At 31.4% G+C, this 17,942-nt stretch overlaps 1 protein-coding gene across 1 annotated transcript in view; it reads right to left on the minus strand.

Annotated features, from left to right (window-relative positions):
• Rat1 (5'-3' exoribonuclease 2 Rat1) overlaps positions 1-9,554 on the minus strand; it is a 97,052-nt gene extending 87,498 nt beyond the window's left edge. Inside the window, exons 1-3 of the mRNA XM_067263905.1 lie at positions 9,440-9,554; positions 7,692-7,768; positions 5,393-5,520 (exon numbers count right to left, since the gene is read on the minus strand). Of these exons, the coding sequence (XP_067120006.1) occupies positions 5,393-5,520; positions 7,692-7,766 (203 nt within the window). The 5' untranslated portion in view covers positions 7,767-7,768; positions 9,440-9,554. The remainder of the gene's footprint in view (positions 1-5,392; positions 5,521-7,691; positions 7,769-9,439) is intronic.
• Between the last annotated feature and the right edge of the window lie 8,388 nt (positions 9,555-17,942).

Consider the following 17,942-nt stretch of genomic DNA (forward strand, 5'->3'; position numbering starts at 1 on the left):
AAAGCAAAATTGAATTTATTAATAAAACGAAAATATAAAATTATGACTCAAAAAATAATGATTCATGTAAATTCCACACTTTTTTTTTAATAAAAAAATAATGATTTGTACTAAAACAGATATTTGAAATAAATAAGACAGAAAATTCATACCTTCCTCACAATTCAATAAGTTTAAAATAATTGCAATATGTTACAAAAAATGAAATTTATCTTGTTAAAAATATGCATCTGATCTAGAATGTCATAGGTTATTTTCCATATTCTGATTGTTTTAATTCTAGATGATTACTTTCAATTGCTGTTTTGTTAGTTATTGATAAATTTCATCAAAACTTCATCAATGCAATAATCACATACCACTTATATTAGAAAAATCAGAGTATTCTTACAAATACATCAGTTTAATTTTCTTTTCATGTAGAAGTCTTTGAAGAATAAAACAAAATAGATTGTTATTGATAACACAGTTTACAAATTATTCATAAACTGGTATAAATAAACAGTCGATTCCATTTAATTGGGCCACTGGTTAATTGGAGAGGCTGCTTTATTGGGCCAAATTTCAAAAGAACAGAAACCAAACTAATAAATTAATACATAATTTAAACACTTAATTGGGGCAACTTTTTGCTTAATAGGGACAGTAGCAGAAAAGGAATTTAGCAATTTTTGATATTTTTTATGGATCTTCTAAAAATATGTCAACACTACATACATTAATGTTGTGTAGGCCTAACGATTAGCGGAGACAAAGCAATTTTGTCTTTTGCTCAGGCAGCTTGATTTTTCTGGAGGGGGTCAGTATAATGGGATGTATCACACTGGGATCCTGTCTGAGACAGACCTGAATGCATGCTACTGACCCTTCTCCGAATTGGACCGGACGATCCCCTTAAAAGCAAAGGGACCAAACCCCCCCAGACAATTTTTTGAGGTCTCTACCAAGTTGGAAGACAGCTAGAGTTCCCTTGGAAGGTGTTATGGGCATGTTTATGTCTAGACTCGAACAGCAGCCATCCAATCATTGGGACCAGCATCCAGAACTGCCAGATTCTACAAATGCTCCCACCAAAGTGGCCCATCTCCAAGTAAAAGAAACTGTGCTCAAAGAAAGGCTGTGAGGTGACTTTTGGACAGACCCAGACACATTCTAACTAAAAAGGGAAAAAAGAAAAGATTGTTCAATCAGGAATGGATTGAATGGTCAACCCTTGTGTATGTCATTACTAATATTTGGTAACACGAGCATGATGCAAATCAGTTATCTATCGTCATGAGTCTGGAAAATTTATAGTACAAATATTTTCTGTATTTTGGTTTAATAAAGCATTAAAATAGGTACCTAAATATTATTTTTTACCTACTTATTTATTTAACTATGTATTACATATTTTGTTTTAGAATTTATTATTAGTTTGTTTAATTGGGGCAGCCGCTTAATTGGGCCAAAATGGATTAGTCCCAATGTGTCCCAATTAAGCAGAATTGACTGTACTAGAAATTTCCACATCAAGCATGATGGAATATTTTTTATGAGAAAGCAGAGATTGAAGAATTGAGAAGAGTACAGATTTCAAGAAATTCAAGAGTTGTTAATATTTTTACAAATTTAGTAGTTTATACTATCTGTTGTAACATAAAGGGCAACAAAACAAAATTTCACCTGAAGTGGACAAAAAAAGTAGAGTTATAGAAAATTCACTTACACACACAAACAGATTTAGACCTTTATATAAAAATATTAAAATCTTTCTTTATAAAATTACTTTATACACTAAATTCTGAGTAAACACTCTATTGTCTTTGAAAAGATCTTCCTTTAGTAATAGACACCTTAATATTGTTTTGGCAATTGACGTTGTGATGCTGTTTCTGCAGCCTTGATAAAGCCATTTCTTAATTCCACATTGATAAATCATATGTACAGGTACAGTAGTTAGAAAAGCAATAACATTTTCTAAATAATGGGCTCGTTAGATTGTTACTTTCGAATGGATAATAGAACATCACATGATCACTATGGAAAGATTTTTTAAAAATTTTTATAAAAGTGACATGATGAGGCTACCTTTTATAAAGTTTAAATTTAATGAAGTATGTTTAAAATGTCATTTGCCAAAATATTTAAAAATGCAACTTAAGGGGAATTTCCTTGTTAAGCATGAACGTCACTGCAACATAAGTGCAATCACTGATCCGAAATCAATAAAATGTTTATTTTATAGCTAATATTTTTGCAAAATAAGTAGCCTATACTTTCCATCAGATCATAAAACAAATATAACCAAAATTTCATATGAATTAGATAAAAATTGTCAGAGTTATAAGGAATTCACACATACACACACAGATGACAGCTTTTTTATTAGTACTATATATATTTATAACAGTTTATGAATATATGATGAATATTCCAACAAAAACTTAAGAATGAACTAATTATCATAAATGTATTTTTTAAAAATAATATAAATAAATTAAAATCTATCTATTAATTTTAAAATAACTATTATTAACAAATATAATTGTATTCAGGAAAAATATTTAGAAGTTTATTACCTCTAATTTCATTCTATGCAAGAAACATTTAGAATTTAATTTTTATCAATGATTTATGAATGGAACAGATAGTAAACATGTAAAACTTATAACTAGATTTCTGAATGAAATGCTACTAAAATCTTGCCAATGAAATATAATTCATATAAAATTAAAAACATTTTAAAAATAATAAATATATAGATGACAGTTCTGTAATAATCAAAAAATATCTTAAAAACATCAAAACTCCTTTTTAATTTCAAATACATAAATGTAAGATTAAAATAAATAAAATCATTAGATAATACCCTTAAAATGAAGTAATTGATACAATTATTTTGTTATCTTGAATTACAATTACAATTATCTTAAACAATTTCATTTAGAATATTTTAAGGCCTCTTTCATTCCCATAAATCAGAATAAAAATTTTTCCATAAAATTCAACACCTATGAATTCATGTTTAAATTATTTTGTATAATAACTAATTTTTTATATACAATTCAATTAAAAATATATTAAACAAACGAAAACTTGAATACACTGAGAGAAATTGAAATCCCAACACCAAGGAGGAGTTATACTAAATGAACAAAAATTACACAGAATATTTACGCACAGATTCATGAACACCTCATATCATAAGTTATGACAAAATTCATACATTGCCAGATGCATAGCACAAAGCACATCATAAGCTATGATATTGTAAAAAGCCTCATAAACACTACGATGTCTAATAGCTCTCATAAGCCAATATAATGGGAAAGGTGGTGTCTGAGTATTTGGCTCTGTCAATAAATAATAGAGTCAATTGCTTTTCCCAATTGTTTCCTTCAAATATTTCTGATTCAAAACTTCTAAGATGTTATATGTCAAAAAAATTGAGAGGCTTCCTCATGGTGGAATTAAATTTTTTTATAAAATGTCACATGAAAAAATTTCATTTATTATAATTTAATGTTATCTTTCTTTTTTTTTAACTAAAAAACTATTAGTTTGTCATTTTCTTTAAAATTTCTTCAATATTTCTCCAGTATCAATTTTGAGTAATTTTGTTCCACACCTAGATTGGCTACAGTTTTCAGTACTATCTATACTATTACACATAGAAGTAATTTACCTAAGAATAATCCCTACCTGTTTTAATTCTAACAAAATAAAATGTTATTTTCTTCAGATATTGCAAGCAAGTGATGCAAGAAAATTCTGAAAATATGTCACTAACAAACATCCTCCTATTGGTTCTATTAAAACAGAAGTGGTCATTTGTGATGTCATAAGACATGTTCTTGTTACCAATCGCTTCTGTTTTATCATAACATATTTTGTGAATATCAAATGTATAATATTGTTAGTTTCTGGTAACTTTAAGTTATTGGAGAGATATTATGTTGTATCTTACAAGACATTCATGAATCTGAGCTACGATTTATTACTTTAATATCAGTTTCTATCTCACAAGTCACAAATTGCATATTCAATATCATAGTAATAGGAAATTAGATACGTCTGAAGTTGTTTCTAAGCATTAGTGTCACTGAAAAGCTATGGTGATATTAGCTACAATATACAGAATGCCTCAAAGACAACAATGAAGTACAGTACATATCAGCAATTAACCCCATTTGAATGAGGTCATGTGTTAGGTCTTCAAGAGTATAGATTTTCATTTAGAAAAAATTAGTCAAAATGTGTCCACTGTGTACCGCTATTGGCATCAATGGTCCAGGGAAGGTACTACTCCTAGGGGACTGGACTTTGGTAAGAGAAGATCAGCACATATGCAGGATATCCATGGTGGATTGGAAGGCACCTACAGTGGAAATTCAAGCAGCAGTGGCATCACAAGAACTGAAAGGTGGCTTCTGCTCCAGGCATCCTATAGCATGTTTGCCACTTACTCCTGCTCACCTTCAGATGCATCTTCAATGATGATGCACAAAAGCCCATTGGGGAGCATAATAGAATTCTGTGGTACTCACAGATGAGAACTCTTTCTGCCTTAGTACTAGTAATGGACTTACACAGATCAAGAGAAGGCCTAAGAATATCTGTTGGCAAGTAGCATCCATAGTTGGCATACCAATCCAACCCTAGGCATTATGATCTGGGGAGAGATTTCTTATGACAATGGACCCCTGTTATAATGTTTGAGATAACCACCACCCTGGTGGTTATTCCAAACACCATGACAGCAAATATTTACATCAGAATGGTGATCGATCTTCTGCCATTCATGAACATTATTAAAGAGAGTATGTTTCAACAGAATAATGCTTGTTCCCATACTGCAGCTGCAACCCAACATGTTCTTTGAGATATCAATATGTTATCTTGGCTGGCAACATCACATGATAGAGCATATGTGGGAGATGATTGAATGATGGATCCAGGATCATCTGCAATCAGCAACAACAACTGCTGATCTAACCATACAAGTGCAGCAGATGTGGAATGCCATCCACAGGGTAATGATCATTCAACACTTCTATAATCAAATGTATGCATCTGTGGACATATGCATTCAACATAGCAGTGACTACAGTGGGTATTGTGATGGATGACATTCAACTTTCTGCTGCACATGCATTTTATAAGTTGTACTCTTGAAATCCACATCAATGTAATAAATCGTGTAGATAAATATTATGGGAAATTTTCATTTACCTAGTATAACTCCTTCCTGGTGCTGGGAATTCAATTTTCACCAGTATTTGTTCATTTCTAACATTGATATATAATTCTATATATCACTACTACTATACCTTTAATAATATTCAGTATTTAGAAAATTATTGTAAATAAAATTAAAAGAATTCAAATATAATTTTAATTTTTTATATACTTATTTTCTGGATGACAACATGGATGTATAATGCCATTTAAATCTAGATACAGGTTGTCAAATTCTATTCGATTGGGATTTTCTTTCGAATTATCCACTGGTATTGTTGTATTATTTATAACTTGAGGCTATTGAAAAATAAAAGTCAATTTATTAGTCAAATAATTAACCTATTTCAAGACTTTTAATCCTACAATTTATTAAACTCAATTTTTTTTATTTTAAATTAATTATTAATTCAAATTCATATGTTACAAATTTAAAAAAACTATTACAAAAATCACTCAAAATGTTATAATTGAAAAAATTACTGTCTTTATGCTCATATGTTGTTAGCTTGTTCTTTCTAGAAGCATTAGATTTATTACAATATCAGTTTTTCCCATACTAATGTTTTTCAAAATTCAACATTCAATCACAGTAGACGCTTACTAATCTGAGGAATGCTGGATTACCGAGAGATAAAAAATGTCAATTTAAATTTAATGTTATATATTTACTGTCTGTAGTACACATGTATTTAAAAAACAAATAAGAGACAAGTATTCATATACAGTAAAAAAAATTTAAAATGTAATACAGCACAATTGAAATGTTGCATCTTCACGTAACACTTTATGAACATTACATCAATACTGAATGTGTCTGGTTGTTGAATTATGTACTTCAGGAAAATGTCAGCAGCTTTGGCACCAGCAATCTGAGAAAACTTCATTTTCTCTGCCTCTGTGGTGTCCTATTCCTTGTCACTTAAATTCTGCACACTTTTGATGATTTCTTTATCTGTTAAAGCCTGATCTATTCCACAATATTCCTCATTCAACCAATTAGTAATGTCTTCTTCATCAACTTCTCTTCCTGAAAGCTTGTACAACATATTAATGAACACAGTGTTTAGAAATGATTCTGAATTGACTACTCAGTATCACTCGATGCAGACTCCAACTCGGTGTCAACTGAAGACCATGCTTCTTTCCAACACTTCACTATTGTAGTACTCTCCACAATATCCCATGCTTCTGCTGTTTGGAAAACATCAGGCATATTGATTGCTTTCCATGCCTTCAGCATAGCTTCAGTAGAATAGTTTCACATTCATTCAATAGGAACGTAAGAATTGCATGTCAATAGCAATGCTTAATTGATTCCAAAACTCTAATCAATCCATAGGTTGGATTAGAGTTGTCACATTTGGTGGGAGAAAGACAGCTTGTACATCACCTGATTTCAGAGACAAGTTAGAGGAATGACTGGGAGCATTATCAATTAGGAGGATAGCTTTAAGTGGAAGTTTCTTTTTCTTCGGTTCTTCCTTCACAGCTGGTACAAATTTATCATGGAACCACAGAGAAAATTCTGGATCCAAAAAAAAACAATTTTCTTTTTATTATATTCTGAAGGAAATTTTGCATAATTTGGCAGCCCCTGGCAAACTTCTTATGGAACCCAGGGGCCCCAGCCCCTCTGTTAAGAATCACTGCCTTAGATTGTCGTAGAAAAAAACAACACTCAAAATATACTAACATGGTACCTTAATCACAGGTGAAACAATTCATCATCAACGAATGTGAAGTTCAAATGTTATTTAAATAGATAATGAAATAATAAAGTTATGATTTACATTTATTATATAAAAAATAAAGCAATAATAAAAAAATCAATTTATTATAGATAATTTAACAAATATAAATTATTATTAAAAAAATAGGGTCACAAAAAAATTATGAAATATTTGGTGGGCTGCGAGTATAAAAAGGTTAAGAACCACTGATCTAATGCATGTATCTGTAGTATGATTCCTGGCTGTATAATAGTTTGTGTTTGTGTGCAAGCTTTTGATACATTATATTTGCTATTTAATAATATCACTATAAGTAGTCAGTACATTTCCTGTACTTATGACCTGGTCTTGTATGACAATCACGAAGCCTTTCATCTTTCCAAAGAGATATTCATGAGTAAGCTAGCAGTTTGACACAGTTCTGTCAATATGATCATGATTGAGATTGTTGAGGTGTCTACTGTGGAGCTCTTTCCAAGCCCAAGACTGCCTGATGGTGTCTATGCATTTTGTAGATCCAGGTCAACATTGTGTAAGTTTAATGGTGTACTGTTTTTGTCTGCAAGAGTTACAGCTTTTTGTAATTGTAATATTCCTCATTTTCTGTAGAAAAGTTCTCACAGTATCTGTATTTGTAGTGCACTTTACTATATATATGTGAGGCCTCATCCTCCCTATTCATGAACAAGAGTCAGCCTTTTTTTTAATCATCATACAAAAACAAACAATGAAGTTTACCTTTTCCTCATAGCAATGAGTGATAATTCCTGGATATTTTTTACTCAACCATCGGAAGAAAGCTGGGACACCCATACCTAAAAATTCAAAATTATATAAGTATATATATAGAGGCATATAGAGGCATATGTAAACATGAAGTATAATTCATTTCATTTTATTATTTTTATTTTTCATCTTAACGTTATTTTTTCTATATATATAATGAAAAAATAATGTTAAGATAAAAAATAAAAATAATAAAATGAAATGAATTACACTTCATGCCTACATTCAACTATGTAAAATAAATACACTTAAGTGTTGTTACTATTTGCAACTATTTAGAGCATAAAGGTGCTCACTAGTACTTTCAGTAGCCTAAAGATACCTTCAGGCAAATATCGAATACAAAAATTGCCACAACACTTAGGTGTATTTATTTTACGTAAAAAATAAAAAGTTTTAAAATTTCACATTTAGTCATCTAAATAACATCTAGTGTTTTCTTTTGACAATTCTTTCTAATATAGTAGAGATCAAATATGCTTTTTTCAGTGAGTATAGTCTCTAAATAATGAAGTTCATCGTCAGTCCTAATTCTTTTTGCAATGCTTGGCATTTTATTTCCAATCAAACAACCAATGACACACTCACTTTTTACAAGCAAAACCCAATTATTCAATAGAATGGAATATACAAACAATGTATTTTCAAAATATGTAATGTAATTTAGTTTAGTCATCTGATGGTTTTTCATAGCAGTGAATAATAAAGCATTTCATCCAATCAATCTACGTCAGATATTCTGTTATTGTATTATCTAATTACATTTGGTTTTTATCTAAATTATGAAGTTATCTTACAGTTGGCCCATATAAAGTTTTATATATACACACAACACACACACAAACTATGAAATAACTTCCATAGCTATTTACAAGTAAATGTTGTAAAGTAAGTATTCAATATATAAATAACAAAATGTCAAATTCAGAAAATGGCATTAAGGAGAAATTCACTCAATTACAAATCAGCAGTTAATATGTTAAAATATAATATTCATCATTTTCACACAAAAATGTAGGAAAGCATTTTCGATACAGTGGCAGATTACCCAATAGACTCACTAGGCTTGTGTCTAAGGCCTCATCATCTCAAACGACTAAAAAATTAATTGCAAGAAGATCATACGCTTCTAAATATTTAGTGAATGTTTAAAAAAACTTCTTTTTAGATAAGGAATCGGTAAATAAAATTAAGAGAGAGAAAACATTGGTGTATCACTTAAAAGTAATTACCAAGACATCTATTGTCTTTTTAATATCAAAAAACACTTTTACATAAAAGACCTTATCACAAAATTGAAGCTAGGGCAACACAAAAGAACGTAATCTGTTACTGCCTTGATGTAGAATTTCTTTAATTTAGTAATTCATTTCTTTATAAAGCGTGCAGTATTATCAGTTCTCATTCAATCGAAAAACAGGTGGCACAAACAAAACTGACAAATCACGCTTACTTATTAAAATAAACCTGATCCGTCAATCGAAAATATCGATTAAAGTATGTTTTCTTCCTCTATTGGCGAGTTCGTAAATATTGCTTTAATTAATTCGCTTCATTTAACTACAAAAATTATTACTACGATTTATATAAATTACGTCATTCGATTTATTAATTTAAGAGATCGAAGCGATATTACGTATCAAAAAACACGATTTACCTTTTATATTTTAATTAAATTTTTTAACAAAAAAAACATCTACCTTATTTAAGAATTGTTAACAAAGACACTTCAATACGATTATAGTCCTAATGTACTATACAATTTTTCTAGTCAGTGATTGAAGCCGCCATTTTAACCTTTCCAACAGTGTTGCCAGGACTGTACATAAATAAAATTAATTTATATACTGTAATTATAAAAAAGTGGAGTATTTATTCATAAATAAATATAGAATTTAATTCATATTTATAAAAATTAAACATAAATGAACTTTATATTAAAATGTAATTTTTTTTCTTCTAAACAATAAAACGACGATATCACATTTCAATAAAAAAATTCAACTTCAAACTTTCTTCAAAAATGGATTTTCTATAATTTTTATAATGTTATGAGATTGTTTTAAGTAATTTCTAATATTAAATTTTACAATAATTTTAAAATTAATGTACTTTGTGTTTTACAGAGTATCATCAATATCATAAATCCATTTTTGATATTAATATCCACTTGTACAATGTTTTTAAACAAATACTAGTTGAAATTTTTAATTTCTGCTATTTGGGTCCATAAATCATAAGTATTATTAGGAGCTTCATCAAATTTTAAATAAAGTTTAATTTTTTTGTATTCATTTTCAAGTATGTGGACATTAAAATTAATGTCAATTTTCATAATTTCAATGATTGGTTTTAAATTGTATATATTATTGGCATTAAAAGTATTGTTTTTATTCAAAAAATTTAAATTTTTATTTAAAAAAAGGTTTCCAATTGGAAGTCTTAAACGCTTCACTAACTGCTTTTTGGTAAAAGTTTAGACATTTCAAAATAAATAATTTATTGTCAGTTTTACTTAAATAATTAATTAGTGCTCTTTTGGTTACCCCAACATTAATTTTTAACAATTTGAAAAATTTCCCGGGCAGATTTATTTTTGTTACAAAATATTACTTTTACAGATTTTTAGCTTTGTACACTGTAGAAAAATCTAGAATTACAGTTTTGTTTATCGTAATAATATTAGTCATTGCCAGAGAGCGCTATAAAGTAGAGAAAAGTCTGTAAATTTGAAAACTATAAAAATAAATTTATATTTGTAAAAAAAAAAAAAAAAAAAAAAAAAAAAAAATTTCAAAAGTCGCAATTTTTGGCTGATTTGTTTGCAGTCGCCGCTACGTCCCTCTAAAAGTCGCTATTGTGGCGACAAGTCGTATCGGTTGGGAACACTGAGTTAGACGAACACGAAATCCGAAAATGTATTCGTACAAACAATGATGTTGAGAAAGAGATATGGTAAAACATGAATTATTATTCTGGCAATAGGGATAACCAGATAGATGACATTTCACACTTCAATATATTGATACGAAATACTACCGCAACTAATGCAACAGTGAACTTGATTTATCATCACCAGTCGAAAATGTTAGATGCAAGATGACTTCCACTAAATCTAGATATTTCTCCAGTTCAAAAATATAGGCGATTTCTTTCCATAATTTGTAAAAGATATTCCTGGAGTAGTTGGTTGTCTTTTCAATATTTCTTTAACATGCTGGTTAATATTAAGGTGACCCAACTTTTTATAATGAAAAGGAGGACACATAAGTTGAAGGAAAAAATATTGTAAATAAAAGAAACATTTTATTCACTGCAATAATAATACACTACAATAATCTCTACTGCATGCGCAGTAGCGTAGCTAGCATGGGTGACACCTGGAGCGGATATCCTTTTTTTTTTTTTTTTGTAACTCTTTCCGCCCAGTGGGCACTAAGAGGGCCTCTTATAGCAAGCCCATTATGGGTTCGGCCAGGCCCACAATGGGCGGCCGGGTGGTGAGGTACGGGGACCGACATATCCGGACGGACCACCCCCCGAAAAATTCCTGGGGATTTCTCGACCCGTCCGGATTCGATCCCGGGTCCTCCAGGGCGGTAGGCTGCTAACCTTAACCGCTCGGCCATCCGGCCGCTACAGGGCGGATATCCTGGTGTCACCCTTCTTAACTGTTTTATAAAACAGTATTAGATTATTGAATTGTAATATGCCCACACTCGAGCAAACTTGAACGCTATATCGAATAAGCGATATCATTGCATAGGTTTATATTGCCTAGCATGAATCCGTTGACCTTTTTTTGTCATTGGTTGTTGAGTCGGTCGAACTTTCCATTACCATGACTTAATGTTTTTTTTTTTTAACTCTTTCCGCCCTGTGGGCACTAAGAGGGCCTCTTTTAGAAGGCCCATTATGGGTTTGGCCAGGCCCACAATGGGGCGACCGGGTGGTGAGGGACGGGGCTGACATATCCGAACGGACCACCCCCGAAAAATTCTTGGGGATTATTCGACCCGTTCGGATTCGATCCCTGGTCCCCAAAGTGGTAGGCTGCCACCTTGACCGCTCGGCCATACGGCCGTCCCATGACTTAATGTTAAAGTGCATTGTCAAGGTTTATTTCGCGACTTATTTTTTCACACTCGGGTGTCGAGGGAGGACAGAACTTACAAAAGGAGGACGGTTGGTCACCTTATTATTACCTTAGGTAGCCAAGGTGGCAGCTCGTCTCTAATTCCAGCAAGGAAACAGTGGGACGCACGTTCTAACCTAACCTCAAGGTTCTAGAATATAAGGTTAGCTCATAGAGAAGAAACGCTTCTCATTGGTTGCTTATTTGACGTCACTCCTAGTCGAAAACGAAATATTTCACTATATCCTTATGGTAAAAACATTACCGATCAGAGGCTCGTAGCTTTAATTACACGCTAATATTTTATTAATTACGATTTATATTTTATTAAATGTAAATAAAAATGGATTATAAATAAGAAAAATCTGGAATATTGAGCAAATCTTCGTAATTTTTACGTGTAAAGTTGAAATTAAAATGCGCTTTTCTGCTTTGTAAATGAAATCGATTTTATCTATTTTACGATATTATAACAATAACAGTTTCTTAAAAGATTAATTTTGGTAAATCCTACGTTGGTGATTTATATATAAATGAATTAATTTAATTTATATGGTCAAATGACTTTTTTTAAAACTAAAAATTATATTGGTCTATTTTTTTAATTTTTAATATTCGTGTACCAAAAACGATATTATTCACTCGTACAGTACATATACAAAAATAACTGTCAAAAGAACAATTTTTATGTTATAAACATATTATTGATATCAATATATACAAATTAAGTGTTTTTTTTTTTTTTTTTAACTCTTTCCGCCCTGTGGGCACTAAGAGGGCCTCTTTTAGTAGGCCCATTATGGGTTCGGCCAGGCCCACAATGGGGCGACCGGGTGGTGAGGGACGGGCCCGACATATCCGAACGGACCACCCCCCGAAAAATTCCTGGGGATTATTCGACCCGTTCGGATTCGATCCCGGGTCCCCCAGAGCGGTAGGCTGCCACCTTTACCGCTCGGCCATCCGGCCGTCACAAATTAAGTGTTATGTAAAAACAATTAAATCGGGTATAAACTTTTTTAAATTTCCTATTGTTATTACAATTTACTCTTCTTTTCGCAGCAGAACGATATTTAATTAAATTGTAGAACGTGCGTCCCACTGTTTCCTTGCTGGAATCAGAGACGAGCCGCCATCTTGGCACCAAGGGTAACATTAACCCCATCTTGTTACGGGTCCAGCTTATTATTTGTAGTCGTTGTTTCATCGTGCAGATACTATTTTTATACACGCAGAAAACTATTCTTAGTATTTTGGTAATAAATATATTTTATCCGTAACCATGTTCTGTAATTTCTACAGAACGAAGAGTAAAGACAACAGAAAATCAAACTGTTCTAGGAACACTTTTGTTACTTCCGTACAATTTTTATCGATATAATTATGTTTAATAATAGTAATAACGATAGATACATTTACCTTCGAAGATTATGAGTCTAAAAACGCTGCACAAAGTAACAAAAATAGTGAAATTCCAAAATTTTCTTCCCTCGCTTACTGTGGTGAAGCAGTCGCTCGACCACGGATCGACTATGGATGACGTATATCCGAAATCTGGCAGGAAGTGGCTAAATCGGCTGTATGAGCTAACCTTATATTCTAGGACCTTGACCTAACCTAACCTATTCTAATAATTTGGTTGCTAATAATTATAGTAATTTATTAGAATAGGTTAGGTTAGGTTAGGTTAGGACGTGCGTCCCACTGTTTCCTTGCTGGAATTAGAGACGAACCGCCATCTTGGCTACCTAAGGTAACATTAACCAAAATGTTTAATCGTAAGTGCGTGCCTTTCTTCGATTTCGAATTTCAGCACCAATAGAAGAAACTGCAGCACTCATTTTCCTCTCGTTAAAATATATCTTTTAAAAAAAATGTTAAAAGACAATTCTTTGTTTTTACAATTTTTTAATATTGTATAAGATGCATAAGATTTTTATACATTTATAGATTTCAACTTGGTAAAAACGAAAAAAAAAAAAACACCAAAAAAATTCCATCTCGTCAATTTTTTTTGTTACACTCAAGTTTTAGTTTGTATTTAGCGTAAAATTCCTAGTTAACTTAAAATTTAGTATTCTTTTTTTTTATTTAATTAAAAATGGCCTTAAAACAAAGACTTCTCACATTAATTCTATCAATTATAGCTGGACTTAACAATAAATTTCATGCATTGTGCCACACACAAAAACACTACGGAAAGGATGTTGATCAGTTGTTCTCTAAAAAAAATTAATTTCAAATTTCCATAAGCTTTCAATTTATTAAATTCAATTTGAAATAAGGGTTTCAGCTAAACAACCATCTTTCACATTTAATTTAAAAAAAATCCAACATATAAGTACTGTACATATGTTACAAATATTATGTATATACAGAGTGGGCCAACAAAAACAAAACGGCAGAGTTTTTGGATATAGGATTTGTATTTAAGGAAATCGCTCGGACAGGTCGATTTTATTCTCGAGAGGGACATCTTTTGCAATAAAGTTTTTGCGATTCTGAATACAACAGTCAACGAAAAATTTTAAAAACTCATTTATTTTTTATTAACTAAACAAACATTTATTTCAGTAAAAAAGTAACACAAACAAAAAAAAGTTATCTATTCAATAAATGTTCGAATTGAGCACCACTAGCCTCCACACAATAATACAAGTTTTGCTCAAAACGGTTTCTTACACTTTGGAAAGTTTCGGTGTTAATTTTTTGTCATAATTCTTCAAGAGATTCTGGTTCAGTTGCATAGATCTTACTTTTTAAATGTCCCAAAAGAAAAAAATCAAGAGGACTAAGATCTGGGAATCTAGCCGACCATTCCAAAGGACCTCTACGTCCGATCCAATGCCTAGGAAAAGCCATGTTCAAAAACTCTGTAACTGGTCTTGCATAATGCGGGGGGCTCCATCTTGTTGGAAAGTAAGGCGGTCTTCTAAGTATCGGTCATGTTTGACGATATCAACAAGTAATGGATGTACAACATTTTCAATTAAATCTAAATAACTTTCTCCCATTAGATTACATCTAGGAAAATAAGGCCAAGTACTCGATCTCCAAAGATTCCGACCCACACATTTAGCTTTTGTGGAGTTTGGCTATGAACTTCATGAAATATGCTTGGGTTATTATCTGACCAATATGGACAATTATGATGATTAACCGTTGAGTTTAAAAAAAACGTGCACTTGTTGGAAAAACAAATGTTAAAAAGATAATCCACATCAATTCTTAACCTCTGTCATAATTTCAAAAAATTGCTGTTGCCAATCAAAATCATCTTCATTTAATTGGTGAACTAAATTAATTTTGTATGGATGAAACTTGTGAACTTTGAGGATCCAGTGAATAGATGTTCTGCTAATGCTAGTCACAGCCTCCAGCTTCCTTGTACTTAAAGTTGGGTCCACAGCAACTTGCCCCAAAATCCCAATCCCTGTCCCTTTGTTTCTTACTGAGCATTCACGTCTGGGGTCGCATCTTTTGTTAGCCACAGAACCCGTTAACCGAAACTTTTGAACCAACTCCAGAACGTATCTTGCATTACAATGTTTGTTTGGATAGCGTTGATTAAATAAATTTGCAGTAAGATGTGCATTCTCACCATTTCTGAAATGAAGAGTTACTATTTCCACCCTTTCAACAATTGTGTAAATCATAACGATTATGTTGTACAAAATTCACAATAAACAAATAATAATCTTAAATTCTGATTGAATCACTAAGTGGTCAAGCTTAATGTGAACACTACAAAAAAGAACATCTGCAAACAGATAACACATTATCAGCCTTAATTTTATGATCAATTTTTTTTCCTTGCATGATTTCCGAGATGTCCTCCTTGAGAATAAAATTGACCTGTCCAAGCGATTTGATTGAATACAAATCCAACTATTCAAAAACTCTGCCGTTTTGTTTTCATTGGCCCACCCTGTATGTATTTTTTCGTATACTGAAACACCAATGTGTTGATGGGCTGATAATCTTATTCAACAAAATACAAATGATGGTATTGCAATTTAATGTTTGGATTAAAGTAATTAATATCAAGTTGTGTCTTGATCTATCTCTTATTTAGTATTAGATGCTATCATAAGCAATACTTTAATTTAAATAAGCAAGTAATAAGTCTCTGCACATATTGGGCTATATAATTTAATAGACATAATAAAAATTTTTGTGTCATTTTACTCAATCTTCTACTCCTTTAAAAATATGCACAACGATATAGGGTGTGATTTGAGACAAAAGAAGCCAATAATGCTGGCAAGTACACTGTGCTAGGAAAGAGGAAAAAAGTAGTGTACCAAAAGCACACTGTTGATATGTGGCAAATGGCACTGTTTTCATTTCTTCACATTACATGCTTTCGGAGAAAAACGGCTGGTCCTTTGTTAGCTGAATCATCCTGTATAAACAATTTGAGCAATGAATGCAAATAGACTTTCCTTATTGGGACATTGACAAAGATTGGCAAAAATCACACTTCAATGATCATATCTAGATTATTTTGTGAAAACTTTTAGAGCAAGAAGTGAGAAACAGAAGGAAAGATTTCATTAAAATGTTAAGAGAAGCAGAGAGAAGATATTAGAGAACATGAAATGTAAAGATGCTATCTGATTACCACTGAATGTAGAAGAAAAAAGGAGAAAAACAATCTGCATATATGATAGGGAGTTGAATATTCTGGTGTTATATTTTTTCCTTTTGGTTTTTGAACCAATCTTTGAACCAATTAAGAAATTAAACTTGATCAATGAACTCAATAAGAAAGTCTCTTAAACTGAATTGCTTATATTAATCTTCACATTACCAACTGTAACAGTACAAAAATATGCAGTTATACATCAAAATAAAATTTTTGTGCTTTATTCTCATTTTGTCAAAACCTATTAACACAAGGAAACATGTTCTCTTTCAGAAATCAGTATTGTTGGATTGTAAAATATAACATGTTAGAAATGAAATAATACAGTAGAGTCCTGAAAACTCGGCCTAATGTGGACTGAAGGATAGCCGAGTTATCGGGAATGGGGTTAAAAAAGAATAAGTACGAATGTTTCCTCAGAAAATACTGTACTGTACTTGTATATATTTTTGCTTGAGAATACAACAGACAATAAACTGCCAAATACCCTTAAACAAAGGAAAAGTACATACTTTACTACATGAAAATGAATAAATTACTGTACACTGTGTATTCATCTGATAAGACAGACCTCAGAAAAATACTTTATGAGGCATAAAGCTGTCTATAATGAAAATTAACTGACTGACTTTGCAAAAACTGGCTACTTTTTTTTTTAAAGAAATGCATAATGTCCTGTTGTCTTCCCCACTGCATTCTGTGTTTTGCTGTTTCATCACGAAGACGATGAAGGAAAAGTAAGTCCATTACTGACGCACCTTGTTGTTCAAAATACTGAAGAGCAGTTTTGACAATCTTTAGTTCCTCACTATGTGATATTTTAGGAGCTTGTGCAGTGGAGTCCTCAATGTCAATGTCTTCATCATTTTCCGGTATTTTTTCATTAACTGTGACAGCAGCAATAATTTCTGCATCAGACATTATGCGCCAAACACGTGATGGAAAAGTGGGAGTATGGCCGAGTTATTGAGTACCGAGTTTTCGGGACTCTACTGTATTTACAAAATGAAAACTTCCAAATTTATCATTAACACAGTGTATCTATCTATATATCTGAAGTGTAGAATCAAAGTATTCCAATTATTAATCCATAATTTAATATAATTCAGCACATTCTTAAAGTTTAATTTCATATTATTAACAACAAAAATTCTAGATAAAAATGATACAGTATGTACAGTATATCATGTTAAGCAGAAAATGAACTTTCCAATGGATTTGGTTAAAAATAATTTTCATCAACCTTAAATTCCAGAACATTTATTAAATCTACATGCTGTAGATTTAATAAATTGTGCTAAGATTTAGGGTTGGCGAATATTGAAACTGAACATTTTTACAAAATTAAAAATTTTACAACAATTATTTTTTTCATTTATTAAAAAATACCATTAACGAATTACATAGTATAAAAAGAATA

The sequence above is a fragment of the Centruroides vittatus genome, unplaced genomic scaffold, assembly GCF_030686945.1.
Source record: "Centruroides vittatus isolate TY-2023 unplaced genomic scaffold, ASM3068694v2 contig_18, whole genome shotgun sequence".
Taxonomy (NCBI): Eukaryota; Metazoa; Arthropoda; class Arachnida; order Scorpiones; family Buthidae; genus Centruroides; species Centruroides vittatus.